Genomic DNA, 20,211 nt, shown 5'->3' with positions numbered 1-20,211 from the left:
GGGTTTAGCAGTTACTGGTGATCTTCAGGGAATTTTCACAATTAAATAAGTGACCAATATCCCTTGTGTTATCAGTTTAGTTACTTCAGGTTGTAGACATCAAATACCCTTAAGAATATTACTTCTATCTAAATAATGGCTAGTGGCAGCAGTTTGGAGAGAACCTCAATTCAGAACTCCAGACCAGCAACACATTTGTTTGTTGTGGAATCATTTAAGTCTCTTGTCAGGATATCAAGGTGTCTTGATATACATTAGAATCATAACTCTCCAGTGTTATCAGAAATGGCTAAGAGTCAGACTCAACCTCTCAATATGTTTTTGCACCAGTCAATGACTATAAGAGAATCGAATTAACCACTGCAGACAACTATTTTACCCTCACATAAAAGCAGTTAAAAGAAGTCAAGATGAGACTTTTATATGGGAAACTTCCCTTGATACACCAGGAATAATAGTGGAGGTAAATGAGAAAAAAGAAATCATTTCTGAAGTCATGTGCACACATTTAATTCCTTCTAGGATATGGCTCCTGTCAAACACATACTCAACTGCCATTTTGATATGGACAAACTTTATCACTAGAATACATAGTACAGTATTAACTAATGATAACCCCTCAATGAACTCTTCTTAATAAATAATCAAACTTGAACCTATATCATTCACTTGACTCTGAAATCTTTGTGTTTTCTCTTCTACTAATCTTGGGAGGCTACCCTCAAGCAAGGGTCATTTAGAGGGAAGATGGACATCATCAAGAGCAATAAAGTCCTTAAGGCTCTTATAACATCACCTGATCCCCCTTCTAAGCTCCCATCACCGTGCTCTCCTTCCCCTGTACGCTCCTCAATTGACTCACAGCCTGATTCTAATTGTGAGCTGGAATGTCAGTCAGATTTGGACCTCGTTTGTCCCTGATCTGACTTTCTGTGTGTTTCGTCTGAATCTCAGTTATCATTTATTATTCATTCACTTACTTATCCACGTGATATTTATTGAATGCCTGCTAAGTCTTGGTGCAGTGCGTGAGGTAAAACAATAAGTAAAATAGACAGAGTCCCTGCCTTTATGAAGTTCACAGTCTAGCAAGGGAGACTATTTCAGTTTCTTTCTTTCATTTTTGTTTTTTGGTTTTTTGGTAAGGCCTTGTAGCTCCTTTTGTTGGATGTCTTGGTTTTGACTTTCTTTTCCCTGATGTAGCCAGTCCTATAGGGCAGCTGTAAGGATCTCAGTAGGAGGCTTTCCCTGATACCATCTGTCAATTACCTACCTACATTTGGCATTTTTGTCCTTTACAAGGAAGCCTCCATTACACTCTAATTTGTTTACCAAATAATGAGTCAAGCATTTTGACTTAAACTATGTTCATCTGCAACTAACTTACACTTTCAAATACATTAACCAATTAATTCAAATCAAACTTTTTGTTATTAAAATGACTAATTGCTCTATCTAATAGAATGGTCAAAGCAATTGATATGGTAGAAATAGCTATGCATAAAGATAGGGTCAGAATGATGACAGCCCCAGCCTTCCAGAAAACAAAATGACTTTATGGTAAGAGGCTTCAGGAAATTTTAGTAATATCATCCCCTTTAATTTCAAAGTGGGTCCACCCATGGACATTTCTAAATGTCACAATTAGGCTAGATTCGAATTCTGCTATGAAAAGAAAAAAAGTGGTCTTTTCAACAAGTTTGCAAGGCTGCCTTTTATTATACAAGTCTTATACTACCTCACAAAAATGACCATCTGAGGAAATAAGAAAGAATATGAAATCACAAATATAGACACCACTCCATCTAATTGTATTTCACAAATACAGTTGAACAATTTTGTTGACATTCTCTTAAAACAACTTATTTGAGAATTTTGTTTACTTACATGGAAGTAGCTTGAGATTTCATGGCTACAGAGGCTAAATGTAGAAAGCATTGACATTGAGATATGTGAAATTTCTAGCTTACGACATGCAGCATGATTGAAAATCAGAAGTGAGCTATATTTATTGAATGACTGATTTTTGAATTATCATGACTGCCCCATCTCGATTGCCATCCCTGTCATTGGCCCATGCAAATAAATTATTAGTTTCAGTTTTGAATTTATGAACCCACCAGCATTAAGTGTCCTGTGAATGGTAATTCCTGAATCTTAGAGCAGAGTCTCTAAAGTTTTTCCTAGAACACTGGGATTTTTATGTGCATACAAAATCAGAGCAGATGCCAGTCTAGCAAGAAAAAAGACTAAAGAAAAATAGGGCCAAATTTCATCATCTTTTCTCTGATTTTCCCAAATTAGAAGGAATGACAAAGAAAATTGTGTTATAATGCAATGTTGGATGATTAATGTTTGTTATTCCTTCACTTATCAAGCATTTATTCTCAGGCACTGTTCTAGGCAGTGGAAATGCAAAAACTATTAAGATCTAGTCCCTGCTCTTAAAAAAAATCACAGTTTAATACTGAGAGATGTTTGTGGGCAATTTAAATAAGCAAAAGGCAGAGAGGAAGACATTGGAACAATACAATTCTTAAGTCCATAATTACCCTGGGATTCCTTAGCATCCTGATCCTCTGAGGAAACACTAGTAGGATAAACCCATGCCAATGCCCTCCATGGGCATAAGTTTCTGTTTGCTTGAGCATATGCTTCTGTCCCTAAATGTCCTCAATTTTCCTAAATAAAACAATAAATCAATCGATAAAAATTTTACTGAATAAAATAAAAAGGAAAATTTTAGACATATTTTTAAATATTACATTGTATATTCTGCCTGTGAAACAAAATTCCCCATGATTATCAAGTTAATGGTGTTTGTATTCATTGTGACATTTTTGGAAGAGTATGATTAAGTATATTTTTTAATGGCTGGGTTCATTTCAATAATAAGCGACAATGTATTTTTATAGCAGGGGGAAAAGTACACAGTGTCCTAGTCCTAATTCTTAACTTTTTCATGCTTATTATGAAGAAGAACAAAAGACAAAACAACTTGTCCCACTTTACAATTCTCACTAAAAGACACACACACACCCCTAGTGACTCCTTTTCCCAGGCTATATTCAAGACTTGCATGTATTTATTTTAGAATTTTCAGAGGGTATGTAACTCAGAAGTTCATTTCAGACATGTCACTAAAGCCATTTCCACTTATTGATTGCACTGAAAAGGCACTAATTGTGTTTTGCTCTATAAAGTAAGTTGTAGTGGGGATTTCTTAAGGGGAAAAGGGATGAGATTGTTGTTTTTATTTTATGAGCTGACTCTAATCATCAAAGCAGGAGACAAAAAAAAAAAAATGGTCCTCACTGCTGTTTGACAATAACTCATACTAGGCAGATTGCACTTAATTGGTATAGCAGAGGGTGCAAGGGTGAGTGTCTGTGTGTGTGTGTGTGTGTGTGTGTGTGTGTGTGTGTGTGTTTGTGTGTAAAATGGAATTTCAGACATAAATTAAAGGGGGAAAAGAAACCGAAATGAAACCAGTTACCAAAAGGCTAAAACAAAGGCTGTTTTATTTTCCATATGGTGTGTGGGTAGCAGCTGTTTTACAGATTCTCCTTTGGCTTTTTGTTATGACTATATAAAAATAAGAATATAATAAACTAAACAGGGAGAAGAAAATACTTCTACCCTCCCTTTTCTGAAATTCTGCAGACTCTGGAAAAATCAAATAGCTTTCATGTCTCTATCATTAGATTTCATTCTTAGGTTATTTTCAGAGACTGGGAGGCTAACTAAAACTATTTATGATTTTAAAAAATCAGCAGATCAAAAGGAAATTATAGAAGTAACTTGAAGATGTAACAGTTGCTTAACTTCTTCCTTCCCCTGTCCTATTGAAAGGCAACCCTGTAGAATTCTTTTAGAAAGTAATTAATAACTCAGTGTATACTGTGTTTCTGTTGCATTTACTTCTAAATACATTGCTTCATGGAGAAAATTATCTAACCCAAACCACATTTCATATTTTCTTCTACTAAAACTTTTATAAACCATTTTATTTTCAAGAATATTAAAATATATGCCTGAATATATTGTTTTACCCACATGAAGAACCAAAAGGGTATGTATGGATAATATATTTTATCATATTCAGAAGTATTTCCTATTTTTTCACTCTTTGACACAAATGGTAATTTACTGTGTGAACTCTAAACAAGGTTTTTTTCTTTACTCCTAAACGCAGCCATCCTGAGCTCATCATGTCCATCCACAATCTCACTCTCTGTTACATAATACACATTTGTACACAGATAGCATCCATGCAAAAAATAAAATAACAAATGTAGACATCAACCCATTTAATTTTACAAATACTTGGAATATTTTTGTTGACATTCTCTTAGAATGACCCATATGAGAAATACAAAATTGCAAAAAAATCTCCCCTTTGAGGATTGGGTTTTTATCTTAAGCACCAGACAACATACTTGTGGCATAGAGGTCCTAATTCAATGAGTGTTGAAGAAATAGATACAGACATGGTCTTGCTTACTATACTAAGATATATAGAAATATTATAAGGTGTTTGAACACACACAAAAAGGAAGCTTTGCAAAAGACATGCTTAGCATTATAAAAATACCAATTACTAATTGACTATTTGCTAATTACAAAATGGCTGAGACTTTATTTTCAAAGGGCAAGACATTTTTTAGTCTACATATAGAAAAGTGCACAAATCATAAATGTACAGCTCAGTGAATTATCACAAAGTGAACATACGTGTGTAACCACAATCCAGGTCAGGAAACAAAACATTAGTAAGAGCTAGAGAATCACCTTGTGTCTCTTATAGTCATTATCCTTATTCTTAACCCCACACCCCCACCAAAAACAAAAACAAAAACAAAAACCCAGTAACCTGACTTCTGATTGGTTTTACTAGTTTTGGGAATCATATGGAACTTTTTATGTCTTGTATTTTTCACTCAACATTATATCGGTAATATTCATCCACATTGTTATGTGTTCTCTCCTAAATTTCATTTGTGAGTATCCCACAATTTATTTATCATTCTTCCATTGATGGACATTAGGTCTGTTTGCATTTGGGGTCTGTTTTGAATAGAGCTGAGTACAGAGAAAAATTTTGGTAGAATTATCCACTTGCAATATTAAATCTAATCCATGATTATTATATCCCTCTTTTTTTTTAAGCCTTCTTTGATTTTTGTCTATACTGACCTTGCAAATCTTTCCTCAGATTTATCCCTATTTAATATTTTTATTCTAATGTAACTGTAACCTTTGTGGGTTGTTTTACTTTTTTTTATTTTTAAAATTTTTAAAATCTTTATTGGAGTATAATTGCTTTACAATGTTGTGTTAGTTTCTGTGTACAACAAACTGAATCAGCTATATGTATACATATATACCCATATCCCCTCCCTCTGGAGCCTCCCTCCCACCCCTCTAGGTTGTCACAAAGCATCAAGCTGATCTCCCTGCGCTATGCAGCAGCTTCCCACTAGCCATCCATTTTACATTTGGTAATGTATATATGTCGATGCTACTCACTCACTTCGTCCCAGCTTCCCCTTGCCCTCTTGTGTCCTCAAGTCCATTCTCTATGTCTGCATCTTTATTCCTGTCCTGCCCCTAGGTTCATCAGATTAGGTTGCTTCCATGTCCTGGCTATTGTAAATAGTGCTGCAATGAATATTGGGGTACATATCTCTTTTTGAATTATGGTTTTCTCAATGTATATGCCCAGTAGTGGGATTGCTGGGTCATATGGTAGTTCTATTTTTAGTTTTTTAAGGAACCTCCATACTCCAGTATGGTGAACTCCATACTGTTCACCTTAGTGGCTGTATCAATTTACATTCCCACGAACAGTACAGGAAGGTTCCCTTTTCTCCACACCCTCTCCAGCATTTATTGTTTCTAGATTTTTTGATGACGGCCATTCTGACTGGTGTGAGGTGATGCCTTATTGTGGTTTTGATTTGCCTTTCTCTAATAATTAGTGATGTTCAGCAAATTTTCATGTGTTTGTTGGCAATCTGTATATCTTCTTTGGAGAAATGTCTCTTTAGGTCTTTCACCCATTTATAGATTGGGTTGTTTGTTATTTTGAAATTGAGCTGCATGAGCTGCTTGTATACTTTGAAGATTAATCTTCTGTCAGTTGCTTCATTTGCAAATATTTTCTCCCATTCTGAAGGTTGTCTTTTTGTCTTGTTTATGGTTTCCTTTACTGTGAAAAAGCTTTTAAGTTTCATTAGGTCTCATTTGTTTATTTTTGGGTTTTTTTCCATTACTTTAAGAGGTGGGTCAAAAATGATCTTGCTGTGATTTATGTCATAGAATGTCCTACCTATGTTTTCCACTAAGAGTTTTATAGTATCTAGCTTTACATTTAGGTCTTTAATCCATTTTGAGTTTATTTTTGTGTATGGTGTCAGGAAGTGTTCTAACTTCTTTCTTTTACATGTAGCTGTCCAGATTTCCCAGCACCACTTAAGGAAGAGGCTGTCTTTTCTCCATTATATATTCTTGCCTCCTTTATCAAAGATAAGGTGACCATATGTGCGTGAGTTTATCTCTGGACTTTCTATCCTGTTCCATTGATCAATATTTCTGTTTTTGTGCCAGTACCATACTGTCTTGATTACTGTAGCTTTGTAGTATATTCTGAAGTCAAGGAGCCTGATTCCTCAAGCTCCATTTTTCTTTCTCAAGATTGCTCTGGCTATTCATGGTCTTTTGTGTTTCCATACAAATTGTACAATTTCTTTTCTAGTTCTGTGAAAAATGCCATTGATAGTTTGGTAGGGATTGCATTGAATCTGCAGATTGCTTTGGGTAGTATAGTCATTTTCACAATGTTGATTCTTACAATCCAAGAACATGGTATATCTCTCCATCTGTTTGTATCATCTTTAATTTCTTTCATCAGTGTCTTATAGTTTTCTGCATACAGGTCTTTTGCCTCCTTATGTAAGTTTATTCCTAGGTATTTTACTCTTTTTGTTGTAAAGGAAAATGGGAGTGTTTCTTTAATTTCTCTTTCTGATTTTTCATTATTGATGTATAGGAATGCAAGAGTTTTCTGTGCATTAATTTTGTATCCTGCTACTTTACCAAATTCATTGATTAGCTATAGTAGTTTTCTGGTGGCATCTTTAGGATTTTCTATGTATAGTATCATGTCATCTGCAAAGAGTGACAGTTTTACTACTTCTTTTCCAATTTGGATTTCTTTTTTTTTTTTCTTTCTCTTCTCTGATTGCCGTGACTAGGACTTCCAAAACTAAGTTGAATAATAGTGATGAGAGTGGGCACCCTTGTCTTGTTCCTGATCTTAGAGAAAATGCTTTCATCTTTTGAGATGATTGATTGAGAATGATGTTAGCTGTGTGTTTGTCATATATGGCTTTTATTATGTTGAGGTAGGTTCCCTCTACACCCACTTTCTGGAGAGTTTTTATCATAAGTGGGTCTTGAATTTTGTCAAAAGCTTTCTCTTCTACTATGGAGATTATCATGTGGTTTCTATCCTTCAATTTGTTAATATGGTGCATCACATTGATTGATTTGCGTATATTGAAGAATCCTTGCATTTCTGGGATAAACCCCACTTGATCATGGTGTATGATCTTTTTAATGTGCTGTTGGATTCTGTTTGCTAGTATTTTGTTGAGGATTTTTGCATCTATGTTCACAGTGACATTGACCTGTAATTTTCTTTTTTTGTGACATCTTTGTCTGGTTTTGGTATCAGGCTGATTGTGGTCTTGTAGAATGAATTTGGGAGTGTTCCTCCTTCTGCTATATTTTGGAAGAGTTTGAGAAGGATAGGTGTTAGCTCTTCTCTAAATGTTTTTTAGAATTCGCCCGTGAAGCCATCTGCCCCTGCACTTTTCTTTGTTGGAAGATTTTTAATCACAGTTTCAATTTCAGTGCTTGTGATTGTCCTGTTCATATTTTCTACTTCTTCCTGCTTCAGTCTTGGAAGGTTGTACTTTTCTAAGAATTTGTCCATTTCTTCCAGGTTATACATTTTATTGGAGTATAGTTTCTTGTGTAGTCTCTCATGAGCCTTTGTATTTCTGCAGTGACAGTTGTTACTTCTCCTTTTTAATTTCTAATTCTGTTGATTTGAGTCTTCTCCCTTTTTTTCCTGATGAGTCTTATGCAATGTCTTTTTGGGCTCACCATTACCCCAGTTGCCTGCAGGCATAGTGCTTGGTAAATAATACAGATTCAAAACAATTTTTTGAAAAAGTAATTAAATTAATAGTTTTGAAGATCACAAAGTATGGTAAAATATTTACATTTCAATATGCATTTTGATTATTTTTAAAAACTCTAACCTTTGGCTTCCCTGGTGGCATAGTGGTTAAGAATCCACCTCCCAATGCAGGGGACATAGTTTCGAGCCCTGGTCTGGAAAGATCCCACATGCCACAGAGCAAATAAGCCTGTGCACCACAACTACTGAGCCTGTGCTCTAGAGCTCACGAGCCACAACCATTGAGCCTGCACACCACACTACTGAAGCCCACACACCTAGACCCCATGCACTACAACAAAGAGAAGCCACTGCAATGAGAAACCCATGCATCGCAATGAAGAATAGCTCCTGTTCACCACAACTAGAGAAAGCCCACGCACAGCAACAAATACCCAACACAGCCAAAATAAATAAATTTTTTTAAAAAACTTTAAAAAATAAAAACTCTACCCTTAATAGTCTAGAGAATAAATTACTTTCAATGGTGCAAAAATCGGATTTTTGTTTTGCAATTAAATAACAGCAGAGAGTAGAGCTGTCTTTATTAAATTCAGGGAGTACACTATTGAATGAGCAGTGATCATTGAGTGCAATTTAAATTATAAAAACGGGTGAATACAGGAGCTAAGAATTGTGTTTTTAAAATCTAACAGGTAACAAAAATCAGACAGGAGAATATAAAATACTAGGAAGAATTCTTCAATGATTATATATATATGACTGAATGAAGACTGGGAAGGAGGGGAAAGTTCATAGCTCATCCAGTAACCACTGACTCCATATAGCAGCAATATGGATTTTAGATCCTGTAATTTCATGTAAGGGAACCAGACTGTGTATGACATGGATATCTTAGAATCATCATATCAGATAATTGAATATGTTATCTGCTTAGTTAAAATCATCATTATGGAGAATCAACTTTGGAAAAAAATGGGTTATCTACTAAGAAAAGCCATCTAGATTTAGGTTCAAATCTACAATCTTAAAGGTATCAGCTGACTCAGAATTAATGCTTCCTGCCTGCCACTATTAATATTACATAATTTGGAGGAACAAAGTCAAAAAACAAAACAATATGAAGGATAGCAAAAAAGGAAACAGATTTACAAATTACAAAAATCAGAAATGTTAAACCATCAAGAAACAAAATAGTTCAAGTAGCTGGATGACAATAAGGGTGCTGTCTAAAACTATTCATAAAACTGAGGTTTTTATAAACAAGGTTATAGAGATTCAGTGGTTAAGTAACTTGTCCCATTATATGAAGCTTACAGATATCAAAAATAAGATTAAAATTTAGGCCTTCTGACTCCAAAACCATGATGTGCCTAGAGCTTGCAACATTATGGCATATCTCTCAGATTCATACCCTTTGTTGGAAATGAAAATTAGTACAAACTATTTGAAAACTAGTGTGGCATTTTTGTATCAAAAGCATAAAAATTTCAATAAACTTAGACCCCATAATCACCTGTCTGGAATTCTATTCTGGGGAATTATTCCAATATGTGGAAAAAAATGTACATGAACATATTCATGGTAACATTTTAATTAAGAGAGCAAAAGTTGGAAGCTACCCAAATATTCCACAATAGAAAAGTGGTTAAATGATATTTGGTACACAAGGCATATGATAAACTTTTACTATTGATATAAAAAATGGGAGGGCTTCCCCGGTGGCGCAGTGGTTGCGCGTCCGCCTGCCGATGCAGGGGAACTGGGTTCGCGCCCCGGTCTGGGAAGATCCCACATGCCGCGGAGCGGCTGGGCCCGTGAGCCATGGCCGCTGGGCCTGCGCGTCCGGAGCCTGTGCTCCGCAACGGGAGAGGCCACAGCAGAGGGAGGCCCGCATACCACAAAAAAAAAATAATAATAAAATAAAATAATAAATAAATAATGGGAAAATATTTATATGTGACTATAATGTTAGAGAAGAAAAGTAGGTACATAATTATATTAACTATATGTAATAAAAATACAGGAAGGAATAAACACACACAAAAAAATCCCCAATTGTGTGAGGGCGATAAAATAGCAGGTTATCTATTCTTCCAGTTTCAGATATTTATATCTTTTTTAATGTTTTTAACCTCATTTCAAGTGATCTCATACAGAGTCCAAAGTTTATAGGTTGATAAAATCTATCATCAGGATAGAATTGAATCATGAAGAAATAAATTGAATGAAGAGGAAGTTTCAACTTTCAAAGGTTCAGTGTGACTTATGAATACTATATTACCTCAATTCCAAGTTAAGAATCACTAAATAAGCACGATGTTAAACTCCAGATATTTTTCTGTTTTTCTGTTTTACCCTATCCTCCTTCAAAAAAAAATGTAGTAAATAAAATTATTATTTCACTGTGAAGGTCATAACTTCTCCAGCTCTTTTTTTCAATATGCCAGAAAGAGAAATAATGTGTGGATTTTTTTAGATTTATCACAGGTTTTACCTGGTGCAGCTAGTATTTGTGTTTTCTCACAGTTACTTCAGAACATTTTATCTTTTACTTGGGATGTTTAATTTTGTGGTGATTCATCAGAAAATTAAACATTCAATATTTAACCTAAGTATCCATCGATAGATGAATGGATAAAGAAGATGTGGCACATATATACAATGGCATATTACTCCGCCATAAAAAGAAACATAAATGAGTTATTTGTAGTGAGGTGGATGGACCTAGAGACTGTCATACAGAGTGAAGTAAGTTAGAAAGAGAAAAACACACCCCGTATGCTAACACATATATATGAAATCTAAAAAAAAAAAAAAAAAAAAAAATGGTTCTGAAAAACCTAGGGGCAGAACAGGAATAAAGACGCAGACGTAGAGACTGGACTTGAGGACACGGGGAGTGGGAAGGGTAAGCGGGGATGAAGTGAGAGAGTAGCATGGACATATATACAGTACCAAATGTAAAATAGATAGCTAGTGGAAAGCAGCTGCATAGTACAGGGAGATCAGCTTGGTGCTTTGTGACCACCTAGAGGAGTGAGGTAGGGAGGGTGGGAGGGAGACGCAAAAGGGAGAGGATATGGGGATATATGTATACGTATAGCTGATCATTTTGTTATACAGCAGAAACTAAAACACCACTGTAAAGCAATTATTCTCCAATAAAGATGTTAAAAAAAATTCAATATTTAGAAGTCCAGAATTTGTATTGAAATCTGTGTTTGTATCGAAATCTGTAATTTGCTGAATTTAATCACACTCAACTCCCTCAAATATATATATTTAACTAACTTAAAATAATCTAGTCAATTAAAGAAAATTGAAGCAGAAACCTAGAAATCAGATTTATCACTGGGAAGGAGAAAGATACACATTTGTTCATCCAACAACATCTCATCAAATTTTGTAGTTTAAAAATAACTTAGATTTCTTCAGTTAAAAGTGTGCTCGAGACCAAGCAAGATAAGTTAGTTCTTGGAATTGGGACTAATGGAGCAAACATAGTACAGAAGGCAGTGTTAGAGCATTTCAGCTTAATCAAACAAATTTCTGAAGTTCAGTCACTCAGCTGTATGCCAGTTCAAATCTATGAAGAGACAGGGATGAGAAATAGGAATTTGATTATGATTATCTTATTAATCATATATATATATTCATATTCAAGATCTGTGTAGGTGTGTCAAGCAGAGTTTAATTGCAAAGAACTAAATTACTCTAACTAGTTTAAGTAAGAAGTGTTTTATTATAAGTATTAAATGGTTTACAAAATTATTGAGTTAAATTACCAGACTCCAGGGTGATCTTTCAAGAGTAACTGTTAAAGCTAGTCAATAAGACTAAGCCACCAGGAAGACACTAATGTCTTCTAAAAACAGGAAGTCTCCAGTCCTAGTCCCACACTCCACTGCCATGGTTTGGAAGCCACCATGAACAAGATGGCACCACATGCAGGAAGCCTCTGTGATCTGGAAGCCTCTGCTATTACTGCCTGTTCCAGAATCCCGCCATGTTTGCTATAATTTGCACCAATAAGATGGATGTCTTGTGTCTGGCTCCTTGATTGCCATAAAGCTAATGGTTAGACAATAAGCCATTCATTTTTGCTGCCACAGTCAGGGGGTGGAGGGGAAAGGAAAAATAATGTCTCCATTACTAAACTCGTAGGCAAAAGAAACAGAATTTGTAGAAATTCACTCTCCATCTCATTTTTACTTTCAAATACCAGGCATGGCATCTGACTGGTTAAGCCTAAAACATATTCAGAGCCCTAACTGCAAGGGAGTCTTGGAAGTATGATTTTTATTTTTGCATCTCTTCAGTCCAGGAAGACACTAGAATGAGGGTGAAATGGATGCTGAAAACTAAAGTACCATATCCCTTTGGTTACTCAACATCCATACACATCCTTCTCCCCATTCAACAATTCCCCAAAAGCAACAACTGGCAATGACAATACTCCATTGTGCAAATATCTCTTAAACAAATGAAAATGTACCCACCATCTCCCTAAAAGGGAGAGCCAAGGAAATTTCCATTAGTCAATCTGTCCATCTCCTGTAATGAACTACATTAGAAATTTACCCACCCACAACACTCTCTCACAAGAAAGGAAGGGGACCAAGTTATTTAATATTTAGATATAAAACAGTATAAGGACGAAAATATGGCTCTTACAGTCTTCATTTCATAAGGCTGCAGTTATAATTTGTAACTTTCTTCCTCCTCTACCCAGTTCTTACTCCCTTTGTCTTTAGCCAACATCTAGTCTGGTAGACGCATTTTAATATGGTACAGTGACTGAAATGTTTTTTCCTGAGAGGTAGGAGCCTACAGTGACTTCCTATGGCCCCAAGAAACTGGTAGTCCTAGGCATGTTACAGAAAATCTCAAGTTCCAAACAAACTCCTCACTGCCCAAATTTTGTAGCATCAACCTTAGGTAAACTAGAATCTGGAAAATGTGATGTTTGGTTTTCTAGCCTGCAGAGTAGAAAAAGCACTTGAAGGAGGATGAAATGTTTGCAGCAGTCCACTTCTTTCACCACAGTAATTAATTGGAGAAAGAAGAATTACTCTTCCATTATTTTTACCGCAGTAAATAAGTAGGGGGAAAAAAAACTACTCTCTTGTGCCTTTATGCATGGTTAAATTCCAGTGTCTGAATAAGGTTAAGCTTTAGGTACACAGAGATAATTATTGAATCTCATAAAGGGATCAAGATCTGCATGAGACTAGCCACCAAGAGCTCATAACCAGGGAAGATCATCTCAATGCACAAATTGTGCTTTGACAAAGAGCTGTTCCCTTCTGCCGCCCTCCCATATCCTAGCAAAGCCATTTCTCTGCATTTAAACCATTCCAAATTATCATGAGTGTTCTGTCGCCTCTCCTCTGTTAAATCCATCCAGCTGTGTGATTCACCTTTGTGTGGGGCCCAGGAGGAAATATTTCTCATGCCTCTTTCTCAAGTAATTCATTAAAAGCCCCATGGCTTTGAATGGGAAATGGTTCCGACGACCTATGAGAAAAGAACTTCTTCAATTTCTTTGAATGATTCTTCATACTACCAGGCTACAAGGTAGCACATTTCTCGTTGCTTTGCTGAGTACTGCTAAGTTGCTGCGGTTTACACAGATGCAAATCAGGCAGTGGCCAAGACAGTGATTTTAGCCTCATTAGTAGAACCTGTCAATTGGATGATACAGGAGTGATTTCCCAGGGATGGGTTTGAGAAACATCCAAAGGAAAAAAAAAGTCAACAATCATAAGCACAGGGAAAACTTTAAAATTAATCTTTCATGTTGACAGATTGGCTATCGGAAAGACATGGAACAAGAAGATGCAGCAGAAACCATCAAAACTAGGGGGAATGAGTCATCTGTCATCCTGACAGGATTAGAAGGAAATACATTATATCACTTCACAGTGAGAGCTTATAATGGAGCTGGATATGGGCCACCTAGCAGTGAAGTGAGTGCAACCACAAAGAAATCCCGTAAGTGACCTGGGCTTTTTGTTCATTTCAGACAAAAGGGAAACATCTTTTAACATTTCTGAAAGCCATGTGAGGTACATAAAAAGCAGAGTTGAAGAGGAGTTTTGATTTATAGTCTTGTTTCAGTGCTTAGATCTGAATTCCAAAGCTAGCTCAGAAAATTTTGTATTCCTAGTAGATAAGGGTTATCTTCCTGGGAAACAAGGCCAAGCAATTTTGACACAGAAGGGAGATAAAAGGATTCAGGTTCAAAAGCTCAGCAGAGTAGCTATTAAAATGACACTCCTGGAGCAAAAGCCTCCTTATCTGACTCTAGCTGGAAAGAAGCCTATGGTGCCAGTCAACTAGAAAAGACTGATATACTCACAAGAAAAGACTGAACACAAGAAAAGACTGAAATACTCACAAGGATTTAAGTGAATAAATGTATTTAAGACTCCTTGTCCACTCACTTTTGCTTTTTATTTTGTAGCCCCCAGTCAAGCACCTAACAACCTCAGATGGGAGCAGCAAGGTTCTCAGCTTTCTCTGGACTGGGAACCTGTCAGACCATTAGCCAATGAGTCTGAAGTCATGGGCTACAAGGTCAGTGTTTTTTCACTCTCTTGGATAGGCTCTCACCTAAAAAATTGCTAATGTGAGGATGTGCAATTTAAAAGGTGTATAAAGACCTATTAACATACCTATTTTTTTCTCAATCATTTTTCTACCTGTATCTTAGAAAGAGCGTCCTGCAGTGGGGAATTCATGGCAATCAAAATCAGTTTCAGCTACACAAGGCACAAGAAGGGAATGGGTAGGAAAGACAACAACAATTTGAATACAGGGTAAAAATGGCTCCATGAAGCAGTGTCAGGACAAGCAGAGCTTAGAGAGTCTTGGCATTCTCTTCCCAAAGGCAAACTGTCCTGGCAGATGGAAAAGACTGGACCACATAGTATGAGTAGAAAGATGTTCCATTAGCAAAGAAACACAAGAAGAAAAAATGCTAGCGTCAGCACAGGGGATAGGAAAGAGACCATGGAGAGAGACAGCAAGCTCCAAAATAGATACAACATTTCACGTATCGTCATCCTGCTCTGTGCCAGCAAGAGATCTGCAAATATAAAAATGTTCAGGCAGTTTGTTTTTGAAAAACAGCTTTGTCTCTGATTTTAAAATATGTGGTCAATATATTGAATGGGCTGAATTTCAAATGCTTTTCCCATAACATCAGATTCTATTTATTGTCTTAAACTCATACTGATTCATTAGTGGAATATTATTTATAGCAGATTTTTTAAAATTTCAATGATAATATTTGACTGAAAAGCATCATTTAGGTGGCTGTTCAATTATCAGAGATGGTAACACAGCACTTTGTATATAAAGTGCTAAAATTCTGAAGCTAAAAACAGAAAAAGTTATAAATGGAATATATTTTTAAGTTAGATAATTCCCATTAAGAATATCTTAAGGCACAAACTGTAGCAATTCTTACAGACTATGATTAGTATGGATCATAGACACCCTCACAATTAAACACTCACACTCAAATCTGTCCTAATCCTTGTAGGTATTGAATTTGATCTTTGGGGGGAGGGCAGATGTGCCTGCCATCTTCTGTATCCTTCTCTTAGTCCTCTTCTTTCCACATCCTTCCTCTCATCCTCACAACTTGTATTCTAAGGAAAAGATATCCTTCAATGATTAAGGGTAGCAGTCTGGCCAGAAATGGTGATGGATCATCTGAGAACCAATTTAATATCATTAGAACTCTGGCAAGCAATCTCCCAAACTGGAGAGGCAAATAGACGCAAGAAAGAGCTAGATAAAAGCATATGACTGCCTGGAAGAGCCATTTGGCTTCAGGCACCATTCAGGTGAGAAAAGAAATACCATACAACCTGGAGAACACATAAGCCTGGGCATAGGGTTCCCAGGTGGGATGACCCTCCTTGTTGCTCGCATTTGCCCCTTCTACCTCTGCCTTTGCTCACCTCTTTGCATGTGACTATCTCCCCAGCCTGTTTATATATGATTGAAAGCAAAGCCTCTGTCTTATTCATCTCTTTATCCCTAACATTTCTAGAGTGGATGAATAAATTAAACTTTGACCCAACTTGAGGTATTTTATGCATAAAATACTCATAAATTACTCACAAGTGTGTATTATCAGCTGTGTGTTTTTCCTATCATGGCCTTCCCATGTGTTGTGGTAGAATGGGAAAAGAGCACTGGCTTCTGAGTCAGGCAGACTTGAGTTCAAATCCCAGTTGTGTAACTTTGAGCTAGTTGCTTAACTTGAGTTTCATTTTAACTTCAAAAAAATGTAAAACTAATAACATACAGATTATTTTAAGGATTAAGTAAGATAATTTGTGTAAAATGCTTAGCATATAGGAAGTGCTCATTGAAAAATAGCTACTGTCTTTCTTATTGTTATTGGAAGAATTCCATCTAGTAAGGTGGAATTTTAAAATATTTTAACAGAAGAAACTGATCTTTAAAAGTTGCCTGCCAGCTCTGTCTCAATGAAGACAGCACAAGTCACCTGGAATACATTGTTGTGGAGCGGGTAATCACTAACATGGTCCATCTTAGTTGTATAAATAATGACAAGTAGCTACATGTTGACAGAGGATTTTTTTTTTTTTATTTCCTTGAAATGGTCTCACATCCTTATGTCCCTGAGAAGGAAAATCTAGTTCCTAAGAAAGGACTCTGCTGATAACAAATGGAGTGAGACCTCAAAACCTGTTCTTTTGCAACTAAACCTTATTAGAACTTCTGATGTATGGGCTAATCCCCAGTTAGAGACCTACTGGCAGGAATGACACAAAGGGCCCTATGACGGAAAGGGGACTTCAGATTGATGATTGAGGCTTAACATAGAGCCTGGATTCTCCTGGGAAGGTCTGGTTTTCACAGGGCAGGTGACTAAGCATAAAAGCTCCTATTGACACAGGCATAATGGAACAGGGATATGATTAGAAACAGTAGCTGAGCATTTTCTGAGCATGAGTTGGAGGAGAACTACTGCAGCCTTAGGCAAGGATCTGCATGCAGTGAAAGAGCTGTACCATCTGGAGGGAGGTTCACACATATATGGAGTGGCTAGTATGGTACTCAGAGGGAGAAGACTTTGATTCCTACTACATCCCCCAAAAATGACTGCCAGACCAAGAGTGGCACCACTGTATTACTGAGCCCCATCTTCTTAAACATAATTGTGTGTGGCTGTCACAAAAAAATTAACAAAATTAGGGACATGTCAACACACTAATCTTTTCTCTTTCCATGAGGTAATTTGAGGTAAGCTTGATGTATTAAGACTAAGTTTGCCTCTTGAGATTCTTGGAAAATTTACAGTAGAGGATTTCCTGCTAATCAGCGCAAGAGAGAGCTTCCACAATTAATTGCAATATCAAAAGGAAAGTGAATTTATTTTTACTTTTTGTCTTGGCCAAGTTACTTTGCTTGTAAAAGCAAAAGAGATCACTAGAAATATACATGGTATGTAAATTTGAAGCTGGAAACTAGGAGTTAATGCCTGAGGCTTAAAGTGTAGGCATTGTATATTCCATGTTTTATATCCATAGACTTGATCCATAAATAATCCATTAAACTCTTCTTTTTTATAGTTAAGATATTATATACTGGATGCAATTTATTCTCAAAAAAATAAAACACACAAAAAAACATAAGATAATAAGATAAAACAGCAGAGCTTGGAATTAGACCAATCCATTTTCGAAGGAATCATGAATCTTACTCCTTTACTTGATTCCACAGATTGAGGTGTCAGCAACATACATAAAGACAAGATATTACCAGAGAAAGATACAATAACAAGGGAAATTTGGTTCAAAGGTGTTAAGAGAAAAAGAAGTTCTCCCCACCACAAAATCTTATCAGAGACTTCAAAAGTGACCAAGATTATAGTGAAAGAATGATGGAATTGAACCATATATGACAGTGTCACAGGAAACACATTAAAATTGAATCTATTCAGATACATAGAATTAGCTAGTACTGAAATTTCTCACTGCTCTTTGAGACTGTCCAAGAGAACTTGGACTCTTGGGATTTTGTTTAAGAAGTCCAGATTTAATAGTAATACTTTTAAGATATCACAGCTTCTATTAACAAGCAAGAGGAATAGAAGCATGAACAACAAGAAAAATGCTGGAAAATAATTGTTGTTTGTAGACATGGCTACAAATATTTTCCACTCAAACAAAATAGCTTCCCACCTAAAAATATGAGTCAAATTTGAGAGTTTATTTAGCATATTCATCACTTCTTCAGGTCATTTTAATATTTGACTTTTTTTATATTTCCCAATTCAGATTAGCTCCATATTTTCTTTATATATATATATATATATATAAAATCAGGAAAGTGGAACAAAAACTTCAAAGAAATTTCCTAATTTAACTTATTTTTCCCAAGTAAGTATTTTTAAATGAATAAAACTTTGTTTTTATGATTCCACTAGCTTGGGGTCTGAATCTAGAATCCTTACTAATTTTGGCACATGTTATGTCTGTTACTACCACTTCCAAATAAATGCCAATAACAAAACTGTGGACTAAAGTATATCTAGCCATATTTCTCCTTAATGATCTTGAGAATGGAGAATTGTTTTCTTTGTACTGTGAAAGAAACTTACCAAGATTATAAAGTAAAACAGCCATCTTATCCCCACCTTATTCTCCTTATACAGACTTAAACTTAAGTGAAAGAGAAAATAAATGCTAACTACCCAGGGGCTATGTTTTTCCTTGTGCAAATATCCCCCTCCCCACCAAGACAGACTTCTGTCCATTCAGAAGACAAAAGCACTCAGAGGGAATTCAGGATAAGGGCTTCAGCCTACATATCAAGAAAACAGGGTCTCATTTTTCTGTCTATATGTAGAAATATCCTTTCCCAGATATACGACCTCTTCATCATACATTTTCTCCCTCACCTCTACTTTCTGGTATTTATAGAGCCAGGGAGAGTATGGGGAAAATCAGGCTCAAAGCTTACTAGTTATTATATGATCCATCAATATAGACAGAAATTTTTGTTTGTTTATTCCATTTAGATATCAGTTAGGGCCTGCCAGACTCCTGAGATATAGGTACACTTGAACTGAAATTGTATTCCACAGCCTGTGGAAATTTGAAACCCATCCCTATATTTCTCCAGCTTCTCAGGGAGCCTAAGGTCTATGGCCATTCTGGTCTCCTTGATTTCTTGTATCTTACAGCTGTTCCTTTATCTTATATTTACTCCAAATATGGGACTCAGCCTCTTTTCTGTGATCCCTACAAGTTAAAAAGACTCATATATAATGGTTTATACCATCATTTCTATATTTGATTATGCTTATATTTTTTCATCATAAAATATTTTTTTAAAGATTAAAACAGAAATGGCTTGTATAATGTCAAGTATATACATATACAAAGAAGACTTTATGGAAATGTCAGTGGGAGATAGAGTGAAAGGCACACCATACAAACAAACATCTGAAAATTGCCATAGGAAGTTCTGTCCTTAAAAGTCCTTGTAGTCACCCTACAGCTTGTGGCTTCTCACTGGTGCTTGAGCCTCCCACCTTCTTTTCACCTAGATTCTACTATCCTGCTGATTCCTCCTCACCCACCCATTGCCACTGGGGTTTTGGATTCCTCACCCACTTTTGTGAAGAACAATTGTACCCAAGATGCTCAGCAAGTGAATAGCCCTTCCATTTAATAGGATCCATCCTTCCAATGGCACTTGTGGGTAAAACTAGAAAAAATTTATTCTGCTATATTTTTAGGCACATTCACACCATTATTGTTACTATCAGACATATAAACTAGCCATTTCTAGATCATGCCTTTGAGAATAACAGGACTGCGCTAATTTTTTGTTTAGGATCATCTTTTCGGCTAAGTTTTTTAAGTAGAATTTGAGAATAGTCTTGACAATAGACAATTCTATTTATGCCTAGAGATAGCTATCATTGCAACTTCCGATCTATAAAT

The 20,211-nt window shown here is 36.0% G+C and overlaps 1 protein-coding gene across 1 annotated transcript in view; it reads left to right on the top strand.

Annotated features, from left to right (window-relative positions):
* Positions 1 to 20,211, top strand: part of CNTN5 (contactin 5) — a 1,454,884-nt gene that overhangs the window by 1,424,750 nt on the left and 9,923 nt on the right. Inside the window, exons 22-23 of the mRNA XM_055091393.1 lie at positions 14,020 to 14,206; positions 14,679 to 14,791. Of these exons, the coding sequence (XP_054947368.1) occupies positions 14,020 to 14,206; positions 14,679 to 14,791 (300 nt within the window). The remainder of the gene's footprint in view (positions 1 to 14,019; positions 14,207 to 14,678; positions 14,792 to 20,211) is intronic.

Source organism: Physeter macrocephalus, chromosome 16, assembly GCF_002837175.3.
Source record: "Physeter macrocephalus isolate SW-GA chromosome 16, ASM283717v5, whole genome shotgun sequence".
In the NCBI taxonomy this organism is placed as follows: Eukaryota; Metazoa; Chordata; class Mammalia; order Artiodactyla; family Physeteridae; genus Physeter; species Physeter macrocephalus.
This window is presented reverse-complemented; position numbering and strand designations above follow the sequence as displayed.